The following is an 18,018-nucleotide window of genomic DNA, read 5'->3' as shown; positions in this document are numbered from 1 at the left end:
AAGATGCTGACCACAGAGAGGGTGGTCTAACTTCCAGCTCAGGCTAGTGTAGCTGCACTGCGGTCCATGTTGAAACTAGTGTTTATGTAATGTATAATTTAAGTCAATTTTTATCAGTAGATGCCATAATCCAATTATTCAAAGTACAACAAAAAATAACACATTTTCTTACTGATGCTGGTGCTATGTAGTCATGCAGACTGTTTAAATTGCATCTGCTGGTTTGAAGAAATCCCCTCTGAGGTTTTTATTGCTGTCCACTACAATGACTACTAAGAAAAGTGCTCTCAAGCCTGGTTCATGACCTCTGAAAACAACTAAACATATCAGAATCTCGAGATTGAGCATGTCAATTTCCTGTGCCAAAGCCAGATATATAGCGTCAGAAAAAATGGCCACAAAAATTACAACAAACTTGGATGTGATTATACAGGTTGTAGATCTTGATCTACATAACAGACGTTAAGCTAACTGCTCCTAGCTATAGCTAACCACTTCTGTGTTGAATCTAAACAGCGTCAAAAATGGCCAACATGTCAAACTGAATAATGAGGTGGGATTGTGCTCTTCCTGAGCCTCTCAGTGCTGGCCTGGTGTAACTGGTACGTTCTTCCTGACCTCAACAGGGAGACAAGGCTGTAATGTGTGTGGTTGGGATCTTTAATGATTCTTCTGGTTGATTCTTGCAGCGACTGGTGTAAACATCCTTCAGGCAGGGTTGAGCAGTGCCTTTGGTATGTTCAGCCAAACAAACCACTCTTTGTAAGGTCTTGCAGTCCTGTTTGGTTATGTTTTCGTACCAGGCAGTGATGTTCCCTGTCAGGACTCTCTTGATGGTGAGGTTTGTAGAAATTCCTCTGTACTTGAGGAGATACCTTGAATTTCCTCAGGCGTCTGAGTTGAAACAGTCTCTGCCTTGCCTGACACCAAGGTACTTAAAGCTATGCACCCTCTCCACCAAGGACCCCTGGTTATTAGGGGGGCATAGTTTCTTCCCTGCCTCTTCCCAGGGTCCACTATTATATCCTTAGTTTCGGGGGTGGGTTGTTGTCCTGATACCATCGGGTCAGATACTCTTCTTCTTTCAGGTAGCTCTTTTCATTGTTATCCGTGATCAGGCCCAACATAACTGTGCTGTTAGCAAACTTGATTACGGTGTTGGAGCATGGGCAGATTATAAAACAGTGGGCCCCTGGGCACAGATAGGAGAGAGAATGACAGATGTTGTTTTGTGTCTCTTTGTAGTCATTATGCATCTTTTTGTGGTTGCTCTTAGTCTGATCCAGGTAGGTACGTGTCTCTCTTTAATTGACATTTCGCAGATGAAGGCCAGGGCCTGACACTTTGGGCCCCTAGGCCTGTGGCTGATCGGCCCATTCAGTAATCCACCCATGTGATGGAGTCGGAAGTGGCCACACAGTCGTGTGTATGCAGGGAGTACAGCAGGGGACTCAAAATACAGCCCTAGCGTGCTCCGCTGTTAAGGATGAGGGTGGAAGAGGTGTGTCTGCCCACTCCCATCATCTGGTGTCTGCCTGTCAGGAAGTCAAGGATCCACATGCGCAGTGCGGGGTTTGATCCCAGGTAGGCCTACTTGAGCTTTGTGACCAGCCTGGAGGCTCCTGGAGGAGCCTGGTGTTGAATGCTGAATTGTAGTCAATGAACAACAATCTCACACAGCTTTCTTTCTTTTCCAGGATAGATAGGGGATTGTGGAGGGTGTGTGCTATCTGGAATGGTAAGCAAACTGTAGTGGGTCCAGTGTGCTGGTAAGTGACGAGAGGATGTAATCCTTAACCAGCCGTTCAAAGCACCTCATCACTACAGAGGTGAGGGCCACTGGGCAGTAGTCATTCAGGCAGGCTGGTTGGTTGTGTTTTCTTGGGCACAAGAATTTGGTGGTCTTCTTGAAGCATGTGGGTATGACAAACTGAGCCAGGCCCAGCTTGAATTATTTTTATAAACAGTGACGCAAGATGGTCGGAAGATAGTTTGAAGACCCACCCACCGATACCATCTGGCCCCACTGCTTTGCCAGTGTTCATGGGGCGGCAGTAGCTCAGTCCATAGGGACTTGGGTTGGGAACCGGAGGGTCGCCTGTTCAAGTCCCCGTCCGGACCAAAATGTGGAGCGTGGACTGGTAGCTGGAGAGGTGCCAGTTCACCTCCTGGGCACTGCCGAGGTGCCCCTGAGCAAGGCACCGAACCCCGACCCCAACTGCTCGGAGCGCCTGTCATGGGCAGCCCACTCTGACATCTCTCCATTTAGTGCATGTATAGGTCCAGTTTGTGCATGTGTGTGTTCGGACCTGTGTGTAATTGACAACAGAGTGTAAAATTGAATTTCCCCTCGGGGATTAATAAAGTATATAAAATAAATAAAAAAATAAAAATAAATAAATGTGCTTGAAAGCCCTCCTGACATCATGCTCAACTAGGACACTGTTCCTGGAAAGACATGATGCTGATGTGTTTTGTAAACAAAAAAAACTGCTTAATGCTTTAAGCTCCATAAACATTTCAGTCAGGACCAATTTAGTCAATATTAATTTTGCCGGTATGGCTCTGTTCTTGGGCCTCTCTGCCTTTACTCGGGCCGACACAGAAAGCCTCTTCCACGGCCTACGTGGAAAGCATAGGGCAAAGTGACCACACCTTTTCTGCCCTTCCACGCGCCTACGTGGAAAGCCTATGGCGGAGAGAGCACACCTCTCTGCTCTTCAATGCCCTTACGTGGAAAGCCTTAAGGCGGAGAAAACACACCTCTTTGCCCTTCCACTTGCAAACAAGGAAAGCCTGAGGCAGAGAGAGCACACCTCCCTGCCCTTCAATACGCCTACATGGAAAATCTAAGGCAGGGAGAGCTGCAGCAAAGACCCCCGGGAACAGAACAGAGTCAGCATCAATGACAAACAGAAATGACATTGATAAGTCAGACACAACATGAAAAGGAAGAGCTGGGCTGGAGGCAGGTTGCAAAGCAGCAACAATAGGCAGGCTAGAGCTGTTTGAATAGGGCGTACTAATTGAGATGCACCAATTGGTTGCATAGAAAGGAATCATGTGATCTATCAGCTGACTCCCTTCCATCAATCAGCTGCTCCATCAGTTGATTGATTGTTTGAGATCAGCTGATGTAGCTGGGATGTGAGCTGAGCTTGACATTGTGTCCTGCCTGGACTAATGTTATGCTTAGTTTTATCCACCTACACTGGAGTGGAGTAGTGTCAGGAATCTTAAAATATGGCCAAATAACACAAAGACATGACTAGATGCTACAGAAATAAGTGAGAAAATTAGTTTTTGGGTAATGTGGGTGAACCAACACATAACTATTGTACTACTTAACACTGAGCACTTAATCCAGCAAACATGAAAGCTGCTGTAAATAAGTTCAGGCAGGCCGAGTGGTTCTGACATTTTCCTTTGCAGCAGATGTACAGATGTGAATACACAAACACATGCCTGACTTGAAACGATCATCTGAAACACTTGAGAACTGAGTCAACGGAAAAACTCTGCATGGCTCACTTCTTTGCACAACACGCATATTTCTCAGCATCTCCAAAAATACAAGTACAAAAGCATAAACAAGGAGAGCGGTGCGCTGGTGCGGGGCCAATGTAATCACAGCCAGAGCAACAAACGCAGGCAGGTCTGAGATAGTGAGCAGCACTGAGACTCGCAGCAGAACAAAGAAAATAGACATTTTTCATTCTAGCTTTCTGCAGTTTTTTAAAGAGAGGAAGCAAACGTTGATGTTGGCTCTCTCTGGAGCCAAAAGACCTCCATTAAGTGTAACCCTGAAGCTGAGCCATATGCAAAACCTCTTCAGCCTATCTGAGACTTGTTGATAGAAAATGGAGTCAGACACTTGCAGTACTTGTGTGTGTTATTCTTGTGAGTGAGCCAAACCTGCTGTGAAAGAAGAGCTCAACAAACATCCATTATGTGAAAAATGACACAGTCTAAGATGACAGTTGGTTGCAGCCATGTCGTTACCACTAGCCAACGTATCCCTGAGGGACACTTAGCATAGTGTGAGGAAGTTTGATGAGGTGGTTAGGCCGATTTTGGTCAAAAAACTATGGGTATATATAAAACCACTTACTGACAGAAGCTCCGCTGCAACTCCAGAACTGTCATGTTTCATATCGGAGATCTTTTTTCATTGACAAACTGAGTTAATAGGAGCTCATTTTCTAATGTCTGTATAGGAATGTCTGTACTGTGTGTGTCTAATAAGTCCATGCTATAAAGATGAGATGGAAGTCAAGGCAGCTGGAGCTCATTTCGATCTCCCAGCTTGATAACAAATGGAACCATGCAGTAGTTCAGGCTGACCCATATGTCATCCATATATGAAAATGTCATCTGATACCAGACAGATCTTATTAACAATTTGGCACTCTTACTATCTGCATACACCAATGATAAGTGTGTCCAAGCTGCAAATATAACTTCCTCTACATTCCTAGGTGCTTCTTGTGTTTAGATTTATGTGACTGTTATTCTCTGTTTATGTTAATTCAAATGCTGCCAGGGGGTTCGCTCAGGGACAGATACTAGGGTAAGGATAAGATATGGTTATGATAGAGCTGGTGTGGTTGAGGTTAGGTGACTAAAATTATGGTTAGGGTTAAAAACAACCCAACAGCAATTGTTGGTCTTCAACAGTCTGGCCTCCTGTATGCTTTCAGACCTAGATTTGTCTTGTTTTGGTCTGAATCAGGGACTAATTTTGTTACAAAGTTGCATAATTGCCTAGAGTTGGTTCGTGTTCTCACGGCAGCATTTACAAGCAGACCAGATCAAATGCCTTGCGCCAAAGAGCTATTCTTGATTGGTCAAAATTTCCATGTGGGAAAAATCCAGTAAGAAAACAAAACGTTGAAGCAGAGTACACTGGAAATATAAATGTGACACTTTTAGGCAAACCATACAGTTTGAAAACGAGGCACGGCTCCAACTAGAAAACAATGTTTTGATGCACTGGATGTGCTGAATGTGCATATTAAGGCAGTACAGGAGGAGATGCACATTAATAATCCTCCAGGACTGTAACATGCTCATGTTTAACCCAAACAATGTGTCATGTGACTGCAGAGTTTGTTCGTATCCAGTCACACATATACAGTGTGTGAAAACACATACGGACTCAAACACTAGAGAGACAACAGGATGCAACTTATTGTAAATTAAGGCAATTTACTACTAATACTATAAGACTCGAAATGCATTTTGTTGTGAGACACGAGGATGTCAACAAAGGTTTAACTTAATGAGGATGTCCTTTGACTCGTGGGACCAACAATTTGGCTGCAACCAAAACCATTTTAATTCTCTTGTGAACCTGAAACATATCCTTATTACTCCACTCTCAACTGCAAAAAGTTCTTAGAGCAAAATGTAGAAAATATAATTGTATAGGGTTTTTTTGGGGGAGTTTTTCCTTATCCGCTGTGAGGGTCCAAAGGACAGAGGGATGTTGTATGCTGTAAAGCCCTGTGAGGCAAATTGTGATTTGTGATATTGGGCTTTATAAATAAAATTGATTGATTGATTGATATAGGTCGACAACATCCCAATTGTCTACGAGTTAACTTAAACAGCATATATGCTTGTTGTGTGCCTGTATGGAAGCAACGGGGGAAACTAACTGCCCATTCAGAGCAGGTGAAAGTAAATTATGTGCATGCTTGTAAGAGACAAGAGTGTGTGTGAATGCACCATTACTGTCCGTCTCAGTATAGACTGTATAAAAAAAGTGGACGGAACCACTGTGATGTCAACCATTGGTTTGTGGATGACAGTTTTGAAGCCTCGAGTTTGTCACCATCTTGTTTTTTTTGGAGCCAGAAGTGACCATATTTGGACGAGAGGGTGAATCTGGTTTAGACCCTGACTACACTGCCATGGTAGCGGCTTGTAAATCACAAGTTAGCCATGCCCTAAAACATACCCTGCTTTATCATCTATTTTACTCTAAAAAGAGCCATAATTTACTAAATGAAGATCATGCTGTATTAAAGAACACTTAAAACTAGTGATTGAGACCATAAACTCATTAGGAAGATGTTCATTGGGGTAATAAATCAAGTGAGAAGTAGAATCATTTCCTCTTCACAGTTGGATATCATTTAGCAACCAATGGACTCGCCCCCTGCTGGCCATTAGAAAGAATGCAGGTTTAAGGTACTTCATTGGCTTCACTTTTCAGACCTAGAGATAACCCCTTGGTCTGAATCACTGCACTTGCACACTCGTGGACTTTGCAGGCGCGTTCCCGGGAAGTCTGGGAGTGCTTAGTGCTGTCTGAATCCACAATTCAACCAGTCCACAAGGGGCCTCAGGCGAACTTTCTGCAGACTTCCAGAGAGTCCACTTGAAGTGCAGACTTCAGCAGACTTCACTGATTTAATAACCCACAATTCATTGCAATAAGCACACGATGTGTGTGTGTGGGTTTTTTTTCTTTTTTCAATTGCCTAAAAACGTATGAACGTGAAAAATAGTTATGGATAGTTAGGCCTATTAAAATTCTACTTGGATTGTGTTATATTAAACCACATCATGATACAGAAATATATATAAGTAGAGGGAATCAAAATGCAATTTATTATTGCAGCCTATCAGGCTGTGCAGTGTAATAGGCTAAAAAATTTGTTAAAAAACAACAAAAGAAGGTTTCTAATGTCAGTAATACCCAATTTATTGAGTTATAGCCCTGTTCTTAATTACAAAGATTTCTGTTTTTGAACATGTGTGGCCTGTACAGTATGTTATATAGAGCTGTATTAATACATTTTTGTTCAGTCACAAAAAAGGTTATACATGGGATTTACATCTTTTTATCTGCAGGAACAAATGAGCAGGCACTGTTCATCAACTGGTATGATATAAATGAATATGCAAGCAGCAATAGTTGCTGTTTCTATAGCAACGAGTATTGTCCATCAGCCGCTTGCAGTCTCTGCCCTTGCAGACTTTATGTGATGACAGTAAATACGTCACACTATGTACAACTGAAGTCTGCAAGAGCTCAGGCCACAAGTCCAGAGGGTGGACATTGGGATGCAGCCCTGGTCTCAGTTCATAAAGGGCACATTACTTCCTCCATTGATACCTAACGTTGGCAGTCTGACAGAATTGTCAAGGCTGAATGTAATTTGTATGGATACTGAGGGAAAAAAGTTATTCTGCTCTTTAAAAACTAAGCATGTGAGAAAAGACTGAAAAACAAAACTTTGAAATACAGCAAAGACATTTTCCCTCTGAGATACTCTTTTCTCTTCATATCTCATGATCAGTTAGTCTCATGTTTGGCTGCATGTACAGTTATATCCCAGCTGAAGACATGCTGACTTGCACTAAGCCTCCGCTGTGTGAAAACATTCCTCTACTGTCTGCTAACATGCTGCAGCAGACTTTGCCTTATTCTTATCACCATCTTCCTTTGAGTCATTATCAGCTGTATTAGGTGGTGTGTTAAACAAAGGGCCGCTCTTGAGTGCAGGGGCTTGTTTAGCTGACCTGCAGCTGACCTAAGCCTGTCCCCTCCACTAACACTCTCAGCAGAAATCCTCATGGCATACTTTACACTGGCCCCATGCCGGGACGCAGTGATTTGTGCTGTGTCTGGGATGCATTCCCGCCTGCCTGTCATTGGTCAATCCAGGATTGACCCACCATCCTTTTGACCAGTCACAGACCACTCCTGCAGATCTGCAGGTCTGGGATAAGATCAACAAGTCAACCCGGCAGGGCTCTGTGTTGCTTTATCTGTCTTCTTCTCTCTTTTGTTGCCCTGTTGTTAACATCTACTTCTTTGTAATCCTTTAATGTTTTCTTCTTCTCTCCTCCTCCTCCTGCTCCCCCTGCGACTCACTCTGCTCTTTATTGAAAACACGAGCGTGTAATCTTTCATTAGGACGACAGAACACGAACTGCATGCATGCATGCCCTGGAGGAGGTTGTAAGTAACAGGCAGGCATTCTGAAAACATTCTTTTCTGGTAATAAAGTCCCCGTAAATTAAAACCACTTGCTGTTGTGCTCCCAAAAATAAGTCAAGCAAGGAATGCAACTCCTCAGACGAAAATAAAAACTGTTGATAAATGTTTCCCCTTTGAATCAGAGAAAAAATAAAGCATATTAATAAAAGCACAAACAACCACTCAGCACAGAGGAAAGCCAAGATGAAAAAAGCAGCTGTAGAATATAGAAATATATACATTTTTGTGAAATCATCTTCACTTCAGGTTTCATTCTTTTTCCATCCCCCCTCTTCCCTCTTCCCCCTCTCCCCTCGGCACATTGCTGACACAGCACACAGACCCTGAAGGCCCATGGTGCCTACTCCCTCTCCCCTTCTCACTCCGAGTATATAGGTTTGGACTGAATAAACTTCCAGTATGGATACGGGAAGTGGCTCAGCAACTTCTCAGGTTTGGACATACTCTCGGTGGGATAATAGACCTCTTGTGGAAAGCAGATGTCAAAATGAGTCAAGGACCTCATTCCTCTCCACACCAAGGACATACGAGAAGCACAGAACGTATTTCTCTGCCAGCACGCAAGTATGTGTGGAGGCCGCAGACAGATGACATGAAAAGAACAGTTCAACATTTAGAAAATACTGCTGAAAGTGAAGTGAGAAGATCGATACCACCCGCACGGTATCAGTCTCATCCAACTCTCAGTATGAAAGGAAAGAAGTATAATTCCCCCCGAAATAAACAACAAATGCAGATACTTCCGTGTCGAACACAGGAGTCATGAATGGTTCACCAGCTACATTATGTTACAGTGTTATTTGAGAAGTTTCTACGAATGCTTTGACATGTTTCAGGCCTGCAGGCTGTGAGTATTTGATATTCAACAGATACATTTTTAGTGGAGTGTTCCTTTAACCCTTGCTCCCGTACGGCTGCTGAGTAGCCAGAGGTCAAGCAGCAAGAGTAAAAACTACAGATGTTAGAAATAAATAATGTGTCCAGTAAATCTTGTCTGAATCATATTGTTAGGAAAACTGTTTGGTGTTGTGGCCAGAAAATCCAAGCTCTGCACTTCTTGTAAAGAAATTCAAGTAAACACACACGCACATTCAGGGGTTAGGCAGTGAGACGTGCACACAGGATGACACACAATGTGGCCTCCTTCTGCACCCACACTTTCTGACATACGACTGCGGAGTGTCTGGATGACACACATACTCTAAGACACCTCTTAAACCAGAGGGACCACTGTGACCATTTCAACCCAAAGTGGTGAAACTTGATCTCTGCCCTGGGACAGAAGCAGGAGAACTTTAGTGTGAGACACAAAAACATCACACTGAAGTTATTCTTCTTCACTGCGATGCTATTAAAGAGAGAAAACTACAGCTGCAAGCAGCAGACAGTTGTGTCTAGGAACAGTGGAACACACTGAATTAATAAAAGTGGTCAGTGTAGTTCATGAAAAAGGGATTTGTGTTGATAAACAGTAATGATGTGATTGACAGACCAAGACGCTGATACAGAGTTAAACAGTTCAAGGCAGAAGCTACTAAAAGGTTTTTTGCTATTGGCACCTTTTCAGAAGTTACCAAACTTTTCCTACCTTGGGTGGATCTAGAGTTATGGGCCTAAATGTACATTTGCTGCTGTAGATCTCCAGGCCTACTTTCAGCTGTCTTCAGGCAGCATTAATGTCTATGTAGGTTGGTGAGACCAAGTTCAAGGTAACCTTGACACACAGAAGAGCATTGTAGGGCTGCAGAGGTGTGATTATTGGCTAATAGTGGCCAGACTTTGAACCAACAAACCTGATGTTTCAAAGGTATACTATGCAGGATTTTCCTCCAAAAACAATGTACAGTATAGAGCCATATAAAAAGTAACCTGGCAGTGTATTTATCTGCAGAGATTCTGCCCTCTGCCTATATTTTGTTATTGTCTTTTTTATTTTGCTGTGGTTGTTTATGGGGCAGCAACATTTGGGCATTGGCTGTGTAGCCCAGTCAGGACTTTATTCAAAAGTAGCGACCAGGTAGTAGCAGCACACATCCAAGAAGAAGCTATGAAAATCGCAAACACAGTGCAATAAAGCAAATTTTGTGAAATGAGACGGCAAGCGAACAACGTCTGTTCCAAAATGAGAGTGACTCTGTGGTTGGCTTTCACTTCAATGGAGAGCACTAAAGGCGAGGATGAAGAGCCTGTTGGATGTTTTCTGTTGGACAGGTAGGCGCGAGCAGTTAGCTTAATTAGCTGGCTAAAGTATAGTTTTTTCCTCATTCATTCATTCATTTTCCGTAACTGCTTAATCTGTTAGGGGTTGTGGGAAAGCTGGAGCCTATCCCAGCTGACATTGGGCGAGAGGCAGGGTACACCTTGGACAGGTCGCTGAATGAGACAGACAATCATTCATGCACACATTCAGACCTTGGGGCACTTTAGAGTCACCAATTAACCTGCATGTCTTTGGACTGTGGGAGGAATCTGGAGTACCGGAGAAAACCTACACTCACATGGGGAGAACACGCAAACTCTGAAGGGCTCCCCCACCCCAGGTTCGAACTTGGAATCCTCATGTTTGATGTGACAATGCTAACCACTGCACCACTGTGCCACCATTGTTTTTTCCATTACAAAAATGTAGCATTTCTCTGATAGTACAGCAGCTTTCAGTGTAGGGAGGAGGGGCCAAGTTTGAATGTTGTGTTTAAAAAGCAAGACCAACAATTCCTTCATAGCATACCTAAATGCTAGGTTAAAGGCACATCACCAATATAAATATGACTGGTCATATGGTTACCTACCAAAGCAGCTCCCACAGAGTGAAATTTGAGCAATTGTAGTGACAAATTTAGCATCGTCCACCTACTGTAAAACTTCAATTGACCCTTCGCTAAGCCCTGCCCCCCTTCATTACTGTTGCCACGTCCGTCAAGCTTTCACTCCTAGCATAAGAAATATGGAGTTTTCAGCGATATCAGTGAGAGATATTCTAAAGAAATAACATCAAATTTCTGGAAAAACTGTTCGGAGATATCAGAGAGAAGCCGACAGAAAGGTCTTCAATATTGATCTTTACTGGATTCAGCTGTTGGTGTGGTCTTCCACACTGTTTTAGCCATATCTTCCTTGGGTCTTGGGCTTGGGGAAGGCGAAAAATTCAACACCACCTTCGACACTTTTTGGGTATCAGGTGTCGGACTTGAAGGTAACGTTACCGTATGCACACCGCTTCGGCATATTAGCTTCTGCTGAAAGCTTGACGGACCTCTTGGTTGCTACACACGGTTGCTAACGTAGGATTGGACAGTGACTGATTAAGGGAGAGGCTTAACGAAGGGTCAACTGAAAGCCTAGTCCCAATTAAACACCCTGTCCCCTTTATTAGCACAAATTTTGACAAATAAAGGCCTGTCTCAAATAGAGGCCTGGTCTGGTTAGACACCTGCCTATAGGCAAATAACAGCCTGGGCTATTAATTTAAGTTTTACGGTAATTATATATGTCAGCTTGCAACATAGGTTGTTACAGCTGGGGGTGAGTTAAGACCTTTTTCGCGGCAGACATTTTGACATGTTATAGTAAGAAAAACACAGGTGTATTAAATAACATTTATGATAACTGCATTCTGCTCAGGGGAGGCACTCGTACTGTGCATGCTGGCTCACTGGAACACTTAAAATAACTGAGCAGTCGCTAATGTTTTCCGCTATAATGAGTCAAAATGTCTGCTGTGAAAAAGAACTATTGAAAACTGTAAAGAATTAGCACAAAAGACGAAGTCATATTCTTGATCATGTTTACTGGTTCTTTGATCAGATATTGCCTGCTTTTAATTATAATTCCATCATGCAAATATTTTGACAACACTGAACTTGAATATGTTTAATTAAATAATACCCTGATCTACATACATCGGCCAGAGGCACCTTGAGGCATGTGATCAATTTCCGTTAATAACTTTTGATGTTAAAACCCAACGATTGTTTAAGGCCCTGTTTAATATCTCAGGCAAAGACCTCACACTAGTTTCAAAAGTAGCAGGTTTTGCATATTTTGGTGGAAATGATTGTGGCTTGAGTCAGGACATCCGATAGAACTCAAGGAATGTGTTAATGTAACATTTTTGAACGTGCTACACACAGCTGGAAGAGTTACCAACATCTGGCCAATGGTTATAATTTTTTTATTGCCTGATGAGTGAGTGAGATTATGAACCTGTCTGGAAAATCTGGATGTGAGACCCAGATACATTAGAAGAAACGGAAATCAGCAGACCCATTTGGAGCCTGATTTTCTTGGTTTCAGACCAAGTTATTGTGTGTAGTTTTGTGCAGAGTGAAACAAAAGCACACCAAGATGCTGATAAGGTTGCAAAGTCAGTCGTCTGGTCAGGAACACCCAGGATGCTGTGGTTTCCCGTTCCACTGTACCCCACTGCTGTTATACCAGAGAAATAAAAATGAAAGCAGCAGCCAAAAATAAGTTTGTTTCTGGGAAATGAGGTGTGGCCTCCTTTTAACCTTGTGGATTATTGTAGGTGGATTACAGCCAAGCACAATACTGTATTTAGAGGAAATATCATTTATGCAATCATTTGGAGGACTGACATCACTGATGTGCCAGAAGGGATATGAACCAGTGAAGGTGGTCCTTTAAGTTCACAGCTGGAAGTCAAGGAGTCACTTGATACTTACCGAACCTCTTATAACCAAAGGACTGCACCTCCTCCTCATCAGCAAAGTCGTCTAGAGGGAGAATACAGAAATAAAGGAGTTAAAAATCAGAGACTGGGGCACTACCTCATGTTATTACATGTACACATCTAAATCTTTAAATTCTTGAACAAAAAAAAATAAAAAATCTGAAGTCAAGGTCCACTAACAAGCTTTTTTCCAGAGCTTTCACAATCTTCTTTAGCAGATAGTTTGCTCAATGTTCTGCAACCTCAGCAAACTTTTTCTGCCAATGAGGATTGTGAAATGCTGTTTAAAACTCAAGTGAAAAAAGTTGTAAAAAGTTGTTTTTCGTGACCTTTCAAATGAATCTAGTGCTGGGAAATTATTTAAATCATTTTATTTATTTAGGCTATTAATCTTATTTATGCACAGAGTATCAACAGAGGCCGAGTTATCCGCGTTATATATGTCTTATATATGAAACCTCTGTGTTGTTGCTGCATTTTTTTTAAACAGCTCTGTTGCCTGCATCATGCCGCTAGCCCCTTTTACACTGCCAGATTTTCTGTGAATGTTGGGCCGTTTTGCCGGAAACTGCGAGAGTTTAGACACACAGAGCCGGATTGGCGAGTTGATCCGAGGTGCCCAATTATCCGCCTCGAAGGGTAGTCATATTGGCGGAACCCCTTTAGTTTAAACAGACCAAGGTGGCCTTCTGCAATGGGAGGGGCTGTTGAAGACTTGTGGGAGGAGCTGTTGATGACGCCGCACGTGAAACAGCTGATAGCAGGAATTAGTGAGCAGCTAGTAGCAAGAGGGAAATGCAAACCTGACAGACACTGTAAAGATGAGCAACTGAGGAGAAAAGGAATTGCGCGCCCTCCTTGCCCTCGCAAATGAAGAGGCCATTAATCATCAGATGACGGGAACGGTGAAGAACGGGCTGACTTACAAGAGAATCGCTGAAGGACTGACCAGCCACGACTTCCCTCCCATGTCACTGTTTACATCACAAGCTGAGCGACACATTTGTTCCTTGCTCACGCCCCCCATTGCCCACCAAGACTACCAAGAAGAACGGCAACGGGCTATGATGCACCTCACACACAAAGTAGCAGCACAGCGCTGTACCTCATGTGTTGATGAATGATGTAATTTCATTCATCTCACAGACTGATTTAGCATGTTGAACATATAGACCGATTTTGCGCTGTAGACTAATTAATAGACAGATTAAACAGAGGAGCAGCTCTGTGTCTCTTTGAGTGTTGCTGGAAAACTTGTGAGTGAATGAGTGGGGCGAAGCTGTGCGGAGACGAGAGACGAACACTGGTGTGTGTTATGTACGCAACTTGACCCTATATCGATATAAATGATGTTGTCTAAATTCGTATCCTCCATGAAAATATATTGATATATTGGTTATATCGCCCAGCCCTACCGCCAACTTTGTCACTGCGCAGATGGAAGCGTGCATCTACTCATGGACGAGAGGTTCGTGCTTGTGACAGCACAAGATGTCATTCTCAGCTGAGCCACACGTTAGCTAGTTCACTGGTGCTAGGTGAGCTAGCCGAAGATGCATGTTTCCTTCTGCGTGGTGATATGGTTGGCAGATGTAGTCTGGTAGAAAGGAAATAGTTCCTAGATTCCTGGAAAGAGACATTGCTGTTGAGTTTTTCAGATGTATTTTAAGCCGAGTACCATCTAGCTCCATTATATTTGAAAGAAGGCAGACATCCCTACGGCCGATATCTCCAACACTCGGCAACTCACACAAAAAATTGTAGATTTAAATAGCACCGCAAGTAATAGGCAAAATATGTGTTTTCATTTTGGGGTGATGTATTTTTGTTGTCAGGTCAAGATCGAACTTTCACAATCACTTTCAACCGCAATAGTCTCTTCTGTTCCAATATCCTAATGGTACAGAGCTTGTTCCATCCCCGTGTTTCAGTTCACTGAAGCCATTCTTTGTGCAGTTATTAATATTGAACACAAAAGTACACCCTGTCTCGCTCAGATTAGCTCAGCTCTTTCAAATAAACTCTCTTTTTCTTTCACTTTGTGGGATTACTCCCATCTCCCATGACCTTATAGGCCCCGAGTGTCGCCTCTTTTCAAGCAGCTCTTATGCCTGTGGGAAAGTACTCTGCCAACTTCAAAGCTTTTTTCCTGTGTCATCATCCATGGCCAGAGAAAATAAAGAAACACCACATGGCCTAAACATCTTCAGAAAAACAAATGTCTTGATCTAGAATGCCAAAAGCAGTGAGGTGTGGCGGTATGAGAGCTACGGCTGTCCGTCAGAGAAGTAGCTACAGGTGAATGAAGAAAGCTGACTGTCTTTTTCATGTTGTACTGCATGTCTGTTCCTGAGTTCAACATATAGGAATGTTCAGAAACGGCTGCTCCTCGGGCTTAAACCTGCAAGAAATCACTGTGACTTTTTTAGCAGACATCCCGTGACGGATAGCAGAGCGAGTTAAGAGGTGACAAGAACAATCCAAACAGTTGTAAATAATCTGAAACCACATCTTACTTGAGGAATTTGCCTTTCACAATACCCCCAATACTCTGTGTCCTGTTTGTGTTCCCAAGCAACATGATTGTGTCCCATTACATTGGTAATGTTACCGTAAGTGTGCTTGGCTTTTCAAAAGCTATTCGGGGAAATTGAGCTCATCACATTTTGTTCAGGGGGTTGAAAACTGAGCGGATTTAAAAATATGAGTCAAACTCAGCATAATTTGGATTTTGGGATGAACACTGCTGCATGAGGCCATGATAGTTAAAGAGTATTGCTCAACATCATGGGAACGGATCCGAGTGAGCACTGATTTGGTGATTCTGCAGGTCAACAGATGTATCATGATTAAAACTGTGCTATAAATTAACATTTTTTAGATGTCTTGGTTACATGTAACTCTTGATTAAACACCATTTTAATGACTTTATTTCAGCATAAAGTTAGCACCCATTTAACACTCAAATACAGTCAGAAAAATGCTGTTGAAACAATAATATCTAGAACTCTCAGTTTCTGACCAACTTTAGCTCAGATCCAAATGGAAACTTACATATATTTCAACCTGGACCATACTTTCCCATGTTTTCTGTCTAAGTAACTAATAGAGACAACAATGTAATCCCTACGAGCAATTGCTCATTCTCAATGTAGTACTTCCACTACTGCTTGTTTTTTTGCCACTGACAGGATCAGACTGACATTAGAAGTGTCCAACAGCATTACGGCAAAGGCCCTACAGAGAAGTTAAACATTTTTCTGTACTTTTCACTGGTCTGTTTGTTATTGTGACCAAGTCTTGCTCAAGGAGAAGTTTCGTTCTGAAGTCTTGCGAGAGGTGACATAAGTGAGGGTTTCAGAACAAGACTTCTACTGAGCAATACTTGGTTACACACGCTAACAAACTGTTTGGATCAAGTATAAGGTAAAGAAAAATGTTTCATTTCTCTGTAGGATCTTTGCCATAATGCTGTCAAATGCTTTTTTTTGTTTTACAAACTGCAGTTTCAAGGGCCTTGAGTTTGGCTTTTTTGGTCATCCCCAACTTGGATTTTTGGAGCCAGAAGTGACCATATTTGGACAAGTGGGTGGAGCTGTGAAGGAGCAAGGGGTGGATCTGATGGAGAGCCAGAGGACACTGCCAATCAAGAAGCCACAGCCTTAATCAATACATAATTTATGCCTTGATAAAATGTAAACAGGTGAGTTGCATAAAAATTTTAAATTGAGCTATAGCGACCGACTAAAAGCATTTTTGTACCAGGCTGTAAACATTTTTATTTCTGCAGTAAAGTTGAGTATTTTAACATGAGGGTCTATGAGAACTGATTCACTTCTGGAGCCAGCCTCGAGTGGCCATGAGAGGAATTGCAGTTTTTGGCATGTCTGTGTTTGCATCATTTTTCAGCCCTGGAGGAAGTTACATCAAAAATTAAAATTCAAGCTCAACAGCAATCAAGCAAACGTACTATAATGACAGCATGGTCCCTGCTGCCTGTCTAAGCCCTTTCTCACTCCAAAGTCATCGAAATCAGGTGCTTGGTCAGTGACTTAAGGTGTCAGACAGTGACGAAAAAGCTGTCCTTCAATGTTGGCATGATACACGGCCTGTCGCCGTTATAGTTTAACGGCGCTCGGCAGCGCCAGGGGGAAATGCGGCAGGACAACAATTAAAGTTAAAGTGTCAAAAGGCCGACTAGGGTGGGTGGGAATGGTGGTGAATGGGTCCAACAAACACAGACTTTCATCCCGGTCCCATAAGATTATAAAGCTAAAGCCTGTTCCTTTTTCCTAAACCTAACCACATTCGTTAGTTGTTGAAGCCAAAAAACAACACTTTGTGTAGTTGTACTGACGTAGTGCGTGTATTTTGAAAGCGACTGTACGTAAAAGGTAAATTTCCTGTGAAAACAGAAGTGTATTTTGAAAGAAGACAATGCATGTTACAGGCAGAAATTGAAACTGCGTCCCAGAACATCAACAACCAACACATCCAGGGTACCTTTCACGTCGTACCTGGACATGGAAGGTCCATGACCAAACGTCGATATGTGACGCATGCTGGTCTCACAGTATACCTGCCCACTTGCACGTATGTAGCCTAAAGACGTCTTCAGCGCTGCCTGAGTCTTGTTAAACAAAGAACTGGAAAAAGGAAACTTTAGGAAAAAAATCTAGAATAAACAACTAAAACCCCCCACTGCAGTCCTCTAAAAACAAAAACATAATGGTGTTTATGTAAAGTCCCATTACCTCTCACTGCAATTACAGTAGCAACAGGAAGTGGTCACCATGCCAGTCACATCACAGATTTACTGTGAGACCAGAGAGCAGGTCATATCCATGCACACAATGCAGAGCTTTGTTTTCTAAGATGGACCACAAGGTGGCAGGAGTCCTGTAGTGTTTATACAATGTGATAATGGACCAGAGCGTGCCTTTGTGAGTAGGTGAGAGTGACATGCACCAAAACATCAGGTCCCCACGTGGGAATCTGGGCACACTTAAAATAAACCTTTATTTAAATTCATGACTTGTTACCCGCTGACCACCATGACTCATGCACTTTGGAGTCGGTTCTATATTCCATGTAATGTGTTGAAAGGCAGCAAGTCATTGGATTAATAGCCGGGGGTGAGCGCGTGTGTGCGCGCGTGGAATTGTACCACAATAAAGCTGTTCATGCACGGGGGACCAGCCTGACTCAGTGTTTCCTCCGCTGCTTTTTATGTCTATTTGCCAAAACTAACATTTGATCTGTTGCGTAAAAGTCTTCAAGCACAACATGAAAATAAAAAGTAAGCCCAAATAAT

At 42.7% G+C, this 18,018-nt stretch overlaps 1 protein-coding gene and 1 long non-coding RNA gene across 3 annotated transcripts in view; one reads left to right on the top strand and one right to left on the bottom strand.

Annotated features, from left to right (window-relative positions):
• LOC126382756 (uncharacterized) overlaps nucleotides 1-18,018 on the top strand; it is a 199,091-nt gene that overhangs the window by 130,443 nt on the left and 50,630 nt on the right. The window contains exon 1 of one of the 2 annotated variants that reach the window (XR_007569087.1): nucleotides 2,046-2,093. The exons of the other annotated variant lie outside the window; for it this stretch is intronic. This is a non-coding gene — a long non-coding RNA (uncharacterized LOC126382756). Of the gene's footprint in view, nucleotides 1-2,045; nucleotides 2,094-18,018 lie in introns of those variants that run through there. 2 annotated transcript variants of the gene reach the window in all.
• The window catches only part of colec12 (collectin sub-family member 12), a 51,617-nt gene that overhangs the window by 32,794 nt on the left and 805 nt on the right, over nucleotides 1-18,018 (bottom strand). The window contains exon 2 of the mRNA XM_050032800.1: nucleotides 12,697-12,747. Within this exon, the coding sequence (XP_049888757.1) occupies nucleotides 12,697-12,747 (51 nt within the window). The remainder of the gene's footprint in view (nucleotides 1-12,696; nucleotides 12,748-18,018) is intronic.

Source organism: Epinephelus moara, chromosome 21, assembly GCF_006386435.1.
Source record: "Epinephelus moara isolate mb chromosome 21, YSFRI_EMoa_1.0, whole genome shotgun sequence".
NCBI lineage: Eukaryota > Metazoa > Chordata > Actinopteri > Perciformes > Serranidae > Epinephelus > Epinephelus moara.
This window is presented reverse-complemented; position numbering and strand designations above follow the sequence as displayed.